Below are 9,950 nucleotides of genomic sequence, written 5' to 3'. Positions count from 1 at the left end.
TGATACGCTGGCTCAGGCTGTGTTTTTTTGGGACGCCTGGAGCAGCAGCACTGTGACCTTTGGAACAGAGGTTACGGCACATGCCTGGTCTTTCAGACACATTGCTGACACAGCGGGTAAACTACTGCAGTAGCGGGAAGGCCGTTTTATATCTTACTTCAAGTAATTTATACATAAATACGAGGTAGTTGTAGGTGTTCTGCTCTTTCCCTGGGGGTTTGGGCAGTGCAGCTGCCACCACCACACAGCAGTGGCAAGTTTTGTGCAGCACAGCGCTGATGGGCATCCTCCCATGGGAGGTGCGCCTCACCGCACACCTGCTTTTCGCCACCAGCTCTGCCACGGCCAGGAGCCGAGGCAGCGGGGAGGCTGCGGGGCCCGTCCTGCCCTCGCCTCCCCTCATCCCGCCCCGCTGCTCCGCGGCTCCTCCCCCGGAGCCGTGCGGCCATGGCGAGCCTCCTGCCCCGCCGCGCCGCTGCCTTCGCCTCTCGCCGCCTCCTCCTGCTGCGGACCCCGGTGTCCCCGGTCCCGGCTCGGAGCAGCAGCGGGGCGCTGCCCGGCGGGCTGGTGCGGCGGGGCGGGCTGGTGGGCGGCCGCTGGCTGGAGGCACCCGCGGCCTTCCCCGTGCGGGACCCGGCCAGCGGGCAGGAGCTGGGCCCCGTGGCCGACTGCGGCGCGGCCGAGGCGAGGGAAGCCGTGAGGGCGGCGCACGGGGCCGGGGCCGCCTGGGGCCGCCTGACCGCCAAGGTGAGCGGGGGGCCGGGGGGGGGGGAGCGCTGTGTGGGGGAGCGGGCCCGGCCCGGAGCGCCCCGCCGCGGCACAGCGCAGCCCCTGTGTCCCCGCAGGAGAGGAGCGGCCTCCTCCGCAGGTGGTACGAGCTGATGGTGGAGAGGAAGGACGAGCTGGCTGCGATCATAACGGCGGAGAACGTGAGCGAGGGAGGGAAGGAGGGAGAGAGGGAAGGAAAGAGGGAGGGGGAGCCGCGGGGTCCCTCTGCAGAGGGGCTGCTTTGCCCTACAGCTGTGCCTACAACCGCACAGCCGAGCGGTTCTGGTCTTCTCCTTAGGTTATGAGTGCCCCTAAACAGCCCCAAAGGCCTTATTTGCTTTTAAGTTTTAGTTGAGCCGAGACTATTCCTTGTGCACTCACGCTGCTCTCTTAGGCCGATGGATAATGTTTCAAACACCACCTTTTTTACACCACACTTACGTTTTGATAAATAACAGTACCTAGAAACATGGCTGGAATCAGACCTACGCTGTGCAGAGGCATACAGAAACCTAAACTGTCATCGTAAGGGCAGAAATCATCATGTTTTGTTGTGTTGTTTTTTTTTCAGTTTCATGCATTTAAAAAGGGAAAGTAGCATAAATACTGTTTTTGTCCCTTAGTATGTGAAATAAAAGTTGTTTTTTTTTTTTTTTTTTTCTCTCTCTTGTATTGCTTGAAATTAATGGTTAGATTTTATAGTTTATGCCTAATCATATGTAGCGAAACAAGGTTACTAAGTAGCTAGAAAGGATGTGTCCAGAAATACAGTCCTGAAAATAAGGCAGGACAAGCATTGCTGGGATTGCTGGGAATCATAGGCTGTGGTTCTTGGAAGCTTCTTTTTACTGCATTCTCTATTAAGGACCGGGAAGCCGTCTGACAAGTAATTAATAACTGCAATAATGACAATATCCCTTGTTAAACATGCACAGCATCTGTGGCTTGGCCTCTTCAAGTGAAAGTGGTTTCACTGAAACTTGTAAGACATGAGTTATGTCTGCATCAGCATCTTATTTTGTATCAGAGTGACCGTACCATTAAAGCAAATCTCCCGGTCACTTAACATGTTTTGTTTTGCATCACAGAGCAGTCTGCAAATTCACAGGCAGGCATCCTTTTGAGTAAAGCCATGCTGGAAGGTACCATAGCAGCTTCTCTGTTACATTCCAACAGCAAATGCTCGCTCAGTCCACAGGACCGTACCTGGAGGTGGGTGCTGCAAAGTAATACACCCCAAAACAATGGTCCCTGACATAAACTTGTAACTTTTGCCATGATTTGTATCGTCTTCAGAATGGTGGTAGCAGCTAACTGCAGAGTGTGTAAATAACACTTCACAAAGTTGTAAAATGTGCTGTCCCAGCTCCTCATCTAGTGCAGGTACAAATCTGGGCACCACAGTCAAAGCACTGGCTATATAATGACTGTATGTTGAAACCACATAACTATTGGTGGTGAAATCATATCAAGTCCTTTCCGGAGACTGCAGTATATATGACACAGGATTATAAAGCATTCTGAAAAGAACTCTGGAATGACCTAAATTTATTTGTATTGCTTCAGTCTGCCACTTACAGCGTATCTTCAATCTGATTTAATCAAAGGGAAAACCTCTGAAAGAAGCACAGGGGGAAATCCTATATTCTGCCTCATTTCTGGAATGGTTTGCAGAAGAAGCGCGCCGAGTTTATGGTGATGTCATTCCAGCATCTGCAAAAGACAGAAGAATCCTGGTGCTGAAACAGCCAGTGGGAGTGGCAGCTATTATCACCCCAGTAAGTACAGCTGATTTTTGCAGATCATACAGAGGTTTTCAGCTCAGCCCACGGCATGGGGCTTTATGGCTCCTCTTGCCTCAGGAAACATCCCTGTAAAGTTTCATTTCTATCCCTGTGCCTGCTTATTCCTGAATTGGCAGTACTTTCAAATGTTCACCTAGGACAAAGCACATCATGCAGGTCTGTTTAGGCAACCATCTAACTGCATAAAACACCTATTACTTCCACAAAAACAGGAGGAAAGATGTCCCCAAGTTTGATTGTTCTTTTCTCTCATCCTAGTGGAACTTCCCCAGTGCTATGATTACCCGGAAGGTTGGTGCAGCTCTGGCAGCTGGATGTACAGTAGTAGTGAAACCCGCAGAGGATACACCTTTATCAGCATTAGCTCTTGGAGAGGTGAGCTTTTTATGCTAGGCTTTACATTAATAACGGACTGAAGCTGTAAATAAGAGCCCATAAATAGGGAGTCAGATGGCCTTTGCTGGTAACTGTAGCCAACTGCATACATGAAGAAAGGACAAGTTGGCTGAATTGATTCAGAGGTTTTAGTTCATTAGAAATCTTTGGAAGTTGCCTGTAATACGGTCTAGAGCCTAAACGCGTACCTGGCCATTGAGCCACAAGAAACATCTTCATATCCTTCCTTTGGCTTAAACGTGAGTGAAGCTGTGCTCCTAACCACGTGGCGTCTGTTAGCTGTGCTGTGCACCTTGGGCTCTTACTGGCTTGCAGACTGATTTCATCAAAACAATAAACATAAAGGACTCTTCCTAATACAAAATGCACTGATAATGCAAATTCTGTTTCTCTTGTTGCAGCTTGCAAACCAGGCTGGAATTCCTGCAGGAGTATATAATGTTGTTCCTTGTTCCAGACAACAGGCAGCAGCTGTAGGGGAGGTCTTGTGCACTGATCCATTGGTAGCCAAAATATCTTTTACTGGCTCCACTGAAACAGGAAAGGTACATAAGTGCGCAGAATATCCTTGAAGATTATTACTGTGGTTGTACTGGAAAGGTAGGGGAAAATGAGTGCTTCCCATTAGAGCCTTCTCCTCTGGCTACTGTATGCAGACAGTCTAAATACGTGTGTATTTGTTGAGATACTGTATTTATTTTGGTGTCAGTACTTCATAGAAGGATGTCTATGTGCAACTTCTGCATAATTGTCCCTCATTAAATTATAACCTGAACAGTTCTGTATAAGATGCTTGCGTTACTTATCAGACTGTGACAGCATACTAATAAGAATGCTGAAACTGAATTTCAGAGGTGCTGTTTGGCTGAAAGAAATTCTTAGAGAAGTGAGACCCTTGCATCTCTTGTAAGAAAAACTGTGATACCTAAGGCAAATCTTAATCCCAAATTTTGTCATATATTGGAAAATTGTAAGAGTTGTCAAGATTTCTATTCATGAAAAGGAAGTGAACAAGCAAACAAGTGACAATATTAGTGTATAAAAGCCTGACCTGAAGTTAATGAAAATCCTTTTCTTCATTATTTCTTGGCCAGAATGTGGTCTCTCAAGATTTTAATGATTGAAATTAGTCCTTGTATTTGTGATGGGACAAAAAAGATGGCCTAGCATTAAAGAGAAGATGCAGATTAACTTCCTGCCAGAGGTAGCTTTTCACTGTCTTCTATCTGTAAGCTCTGTGGTTCCATAGTTTACCTCTGGTAGAGGTACAGGTTTCCATGTTTCCTCAGATACTGCTGAAGCATGCAGCTGGCACCGTGAAGCGAGTTTCCATGGAGCTTGGAGGACATGCTCCTTTTATAGTGTTTGACAGTGCCGATGTGGACCGTGCTGTGGCAGGAGCCCTTGCTTCTAAGTTTAGAAACTCAGGACAGGTAAGAGTAACCATTTTGTCTTTGTTTCTGGAAGGAGAAGAGCTGTATATATAGTTTAAGCTGTATAAATAAACTATCTTATGTAAAGGGAAAGCATAGAACAATTCATTGTGAAGAGAGAGATGCTTGGGGCCACACATGGCTCTGGGCACTTAAGTCCAAATAACAATGTAGTAAAATCCCTTTTTTTCATACTTTCATGGACATAGAAAGATAAATGGCTGTTACTTTTGAGAGACTGTAGTAATCAAAATAGGCTGCAGTAACTGTAGTAACCCGACATTGTGGCATGAAAGCCAGTATGAATTCATAACGAAATACAATATAAACTACTGTTTGCTTTTCCTTTTCATGTTTATTTTCAGACATGTGTTTGTACAAACCGTTTCCTGGTGCAAAAGGGAATCCATGACAAATTTGTGGAAAAGTTTGCTAAAGCCATAAGGAGCGAGCTACGTGTTGGAAATGGATTTGATGCAAATACTACCCAAGGGCCACTAATTAATGAAAAAGCAGTAGAAAAGGTACAAATAAAAGATTTCATTTTGATACCTTTATTTCCTTTTCATGATCCATAAGGTAACGTTGGAACTGTATTTAACTTTTTTCAAGTTTTTTGTTAGAAAGAATTAGCAGTGTGGCTGGGAGCTAGTTGCCTCCTCCAAACCCACGTGTGTATGTAGAGGAACAGATGTGGCCAGTTAATGTAAAAGAGATTCCTCCTTTAGGAGGGAATGATTCTCCCTAATTATTTCCTGTCCTCAAGAAGAACATTTACTGAAATGTGATACACCATGAGAGTTTGGTGGTGATTCTACAATTCTGAAGCATTGTGATTGAGAACTGGCCTTGGAGACCAGGGCCTCTAGCAAAAGCTAAGCAAAATCACACACTGAGGTTAAAAATACCAGAGCACTCAATGCTGTAATCATTTGAAATCTTCTATGCATGTCTCGGGTTTTCTGGTTTGTATGACTCATGACTCCAGTAATAAGTAACATTTTCTATAATATTTCACCCTTCCTAAGTTTAAGGATTATTGAATTATGTGGTTCATACTTGCTAAGATACTATGGCTCGCTTATATGCTGGTTTGATTTCAATCCCATTATACATGAATGCTGTCAGACTCTTCCTGTGCATAAAATACTGGGATGTGAAAATACTCAGAACTGTTTGCTAGACAAAGGATAAAACACATGGATGTAATGAAATTCCTTCCCTATGTGCATCACAAAAGTATTGTGTATATCACATGTCTGTGCACACGGAGCAAGCACTGTAGTCACGTAACTGCCGTTTTGTTACTTCAAAGGACTGTATTTTACACTGAGACTATTTAGTTTTCTCATTACTTTTCAATTGTAGATGTACAGGAGTGGAAAATGATTTTGCCAGTACCATCTTGAAAGTTTACTTCTGTTGTCTTTCTCTTTAAATGACAGTCATGTACTTCTGTTTGGACAGTCCCTGATCATGGATATCAGGTGTACTGCTCAGTCCTGCAAAGACTTTTCTCACGTTATTTGTAACCCTTTCATTTCAGTAGAAGAGGTGAATGTATGTGATGCTTGGGCCATACTCATAGTTTAATTCAAGAGAAATTTTAAGTAACATTGCAAATAGTCTTCTGCAATGTATAAACCTCTCTTCAAAGTCTTCTCTTTAATACTGGAGAGTATTATTTATTCAGTGTAAAATATATTGATATTCATTTTTAAGTCCTAGCATTGAAATTTTTGTTTTGCATACCTCAGGTTGAGAGACATATTAATGATGCAGTTTCTCAAGGAGCATCAATTGTGACTGGAGGGAAACGACACAGCTTGGGGAAGAATTTCTTTGAGCCAACATTACTGAGTAATGTTACAACAAAAATGCTTTGCACACAAGAGGAGACATTTGGCCCTTTAGCACCAGTTATCAAGTAAGACCATTCATTTTCCAGATTTAAATACAGCAATAAGAAAGAATGACATATTGTTTTGAATGAATAAGAGTTGAATGACTGCTTGCCAAAAGTTATTTTTCTGAGGCCGAATAAGAATAACAGAATCATCTAGGTTGGAAGAGACCTGCAAGATCACTTAGTCCAAGCTATGACCTAACACTAACAGGTCCTCCACTAAACCATATCACTAAGCTAAGTCATGTAATGTAAGACTGTGGTAAATATGTGGAAACTTACTGTGCACATCTAGCCTGTTTATTTTTCTCTTGACCTGATTTAAGTCTCTGCAGCTTTTCAAAAATGGTTTTCTTTTAAATTGCATCAGCAATTAAGCTGGGGCAGGTAACAGCAGAACTCTCACAAATTTCGTGTTTTGCAGAATGAAGGGGGAGGCAGGAGCCTGCAATTTGTCATGATTTGCTAGCCCTGCTTTTCTGACTGAGGATGGCATAGCTCTGTAGCTCTTTTTGCTCCTTAAAACCTTCCCTGCCTCCATCCAGAATGATTGGATATGACGGAAGAACATGATAGGGTAGGTCATCTGTCATAGCGGAGAGTGCTTGTGTAGTTGAGGAAATGAGTGAGCTAACCCATAGGAAGTAAAGGTTTAGCTACCAGTATCTATGGAGGATAAAGGCAATCCTAATTATTTAACTACTTTAATTTAAAGTAAGTGGTAGAAACTCCTCCATTGCTTTAAAATTAAAATAGATACTGAAAATACATTTTTGGAAAAAACTGCACATGGACTTATTTCTGATAAAGCTGCTTCTTCACAGTAAGTGAGCAAGATGGTAGATGAACTGCAGGCTTCATTTCTATTTTTTTCTTTATATTAACAGATTTGACACTGAAGAAGAAGCTATTGCCATAGCAAATGCAGCCAATGTGGGTTTAGCAGGTAAGCCACCCTTTTAGATAAATACACTATTGAGGTTTTTGATAAGATTCAATGTTAAGGGGGTAACAATTTTTAATGAAATGATGGACATTGTGTCAAGAAGTATCTTTTTCAGTCTTCTGCAATTGTTCCTTCTGACTCTTTTTTTTTTTTTTTTTTTTTTTTATTCTGTACCTCTGTTTCTGCATGGCAGGATATTTCTACTCCCAAGATCCAGCTCAGATCTGGAGAGTTGCTGAGCAGCTGGAAGTTGGAATGGTTGGTGTAAATGAAGGCATAGTCTCCTCAGTGGAGAGTCCGTTTGGTGGAGTAAAGCAGTCTGGCTTAGGACGAGAAGGTTCGAAGTATGGCATTGATGAATACTTAGAAATAAAATATGTCTGCTTTGGAGGCTTATAAAAATCTTCAGAAAGCACAACCTCAACATTTTGGAAAAGCATTGTAGTTTTAAAAGCTTTTTGAACGAGAAATATGTTATGAATGCAACATTTACCTTCTTCAAAACTAAGTAACCCTGTTCTGTATGTGTAGAGATACAACATTCTGTGCTGCCACGTTTTTACATGTTTCTACGTTGTTTTTCAGCAATGTAATCACAGTGCCCATTATCTCTAACAAGGAGCAGGGAGGAATGCACATCTGTTACCCTTAGATTACCCCTGTGTAGTTGGCAGGACTTGGAGACTTCTGCATTGTGAAAATAGATCATAGCCTGTGTGTCAAGGGGAAAGCTGACTACCATTTGTTGTTGCCTGCTTGAGTGTGTGTAGGATGTGGGAAGCATTGAGGATGGCAGACTCCCTTTAGAGTTTTGTGTAAACACCAGCATTTTCTAATGTGGTTATGTAACTTTCTTTTAGAAGCAGGCATGTCTCTTTTTAACTGTGGGATAATCTGATGCTTTTGAAAGGTGAGGAGCGTCTTTTAGCTACTGCTAGGAGTTCATGCAGGTGAAAGTACAGCTTTGTCAGTGTGTGTTAATGCTGGCTGCAGAGCTGCCAGCTGTTAAGCTCTGGGCTTCTGAGCAAAGAGCTGTAATTTGTGTTTAACAGCTTACAGGTTTGGGATCGAACCCCTTTGTTGGGTACGTATGAGTGTTCTAGCTGTCCTGGGAAAACATCAGCAAAGGACAAAAGAGTTGCTGGGTTAGTAACTAGTAGGAGGAAGATAGGATGCATGGTTGCAGGAATAACTTACAGAATTGTCAGGGGACACTGAAAGGGCTGTGTGAATGAATTCCAAGTGGTGACATGATGATACACTTAACTCCCTTCTGTGAAAAGAATGTCCTTTTGTAAAAGGAAGGTCACTGATGTAAACGTTGCTCGGTGTCTAGAATGTTACCCACCACCTCCAAAGGACAGGAGCAGATAGATGGTTCAGTTCCTCTGGGCTTTGTGCCTTGAATCAGATTTGTGGTCACACAGGAAAATAACCTTTAAGGAGGAAGGTACAAAAACCTTTAAAATTGGCTAACTTGTCGTCTAATGAGGACTTAAAAATGACTATAGGTGAAACTTTTACCCATAACCTCATTACTTTGTTATCTTTAAGGATAATTTAAAGAATCCTTAATATGAAACAAACAGTACTGTTTAAATGTTATTAGTTCAATGAGACTTTAAGCATTTAAAAAAAAAGTGCAATGCTAATTTGGCAAATAAATCAATGCTGCAGAGACTAAGGAGAAGAAATTCTGTTTCCTGTACTTAAATTATAGGGTGTGATTTTAACCATTAATTACTGAAAAAAATGGAAGATGACATACCACTTCTTCCTAATGAATGTACCCTATGAAACGGGCTATTTTAAGATATTTTATCCAATGAAGCAAAAATAAGACTTTGATGAAAGAAGATCCAGAGCTGAGTTTCACAGGGTTTTTTAAAGCGCACATGAGGTAGCATTGACTGGTGCTTATTATTTCTAAATATTTTTTTATGTTTATATTTATCTAACACTTGAGACCAGGTGGATGTTTGTATGTAAGACATTACTTGTCAGTAAATGAGTATATGTGCATCCTGCCAGTTGAAGGACAGGTAGAGAACACTTACTGCCCTTCCAAGCATTTCCAATGCACCAAAAATAAATGCATGTTTAAGATAGTAAGGATTTAATACTGTTACCAGTTGCAGTACATTTGTCTTTTTTTCCAAGAACAAAAAAGGATAGCCAACTTCTACCTACACTAATTGCAAGAAAATGTCCACCCAGCCTCTGAGACTACACTACTGAGCACATAGGCTACCTGAATTTAGAGAATATGAGGATGTGGGACGGGGAGCTCTTCGCCAGCTTTGGCTGCCAATACATTTTTTATTTCTTACTGGAAAGTGTAACGAGTCTGAAAAAGGCCATAACTTGGTGTCTGGGTACGAATAACACAATGGTTCAGGCAAAGTTGTGGATGTTCTACACAGGTTGGAATATCTGCCACTTTAATTGCACAGACTTAAAATTGTCTGCATGTGATCTGCAGTATGAGGGCAAAGAAATCTCATTTAATGCTATATGACAGTGCAGTTCTGAATGTGGGTGTACTTCTTGGGACAGTGCAGTTGGAGGATAAGCTTTTTAGCTGGCTGCTCTATTAATTGTAAAAATTAGTGATTTGATGCGTTGGTGCATTTAAAATCTCGATGTATTTCTAAGAATAGCACTGTTAAAATTAATGAGTAAATGTTTACTTTTTT

At 42.1% G+C, this 9,950-nt stretch overlaps 1 protein-coding gene across 1 annotated transcript; it reads left to right on the top strand.

The window, feature by feature from the left end:
* The first annotated feature begins 80 nt into the window (after positions 1–80).
* Positions 81–9,950, top strand: ALDH5A1 (aldehyde dehydrogenase 5 family member A1). The gene is made up of 11 exons (XM_032180721.1): positions 81–162; positions 335–747; positions 846–929; positions 2,376–2,546; positions 2,832–2,948; positions 3,371–3,514; positions 4,259–4,402; positions 4,768–4,926; positions 6,160–6,329; positions 7,196–7,254; positions 7,448–9,950. The coding sequence occupies exons 1-11, from the start codon at positions 81–83 to the stop codon at positions 7,651–7,653; spliced, it is 1,749 nt and encodes a 582-aa protein (XP_032036612.1). The 3' UTR covers positions 7,654–9,950.

This window comes from Aythya fuligula, chromosome 2 (genome assembly GCF_009819795.1).
Source record: "Aythya fuligula isolate bAytFul2 chromosome 2, bAytFul2.pri, whole genome shotgun sequence".
NCBI classification, from domain to species: domain Eukaryota; kingdom Metazoa; phylum Chordata; class Aves; order Anseriformes; family Anatidae; genus Aythya; species Aythya fuligula.
The sequence above is the reverse complement of the archived record's forward strand: the minus strand, read 5'-3'. Positions and strand labels throughout refer to the sequence as shown.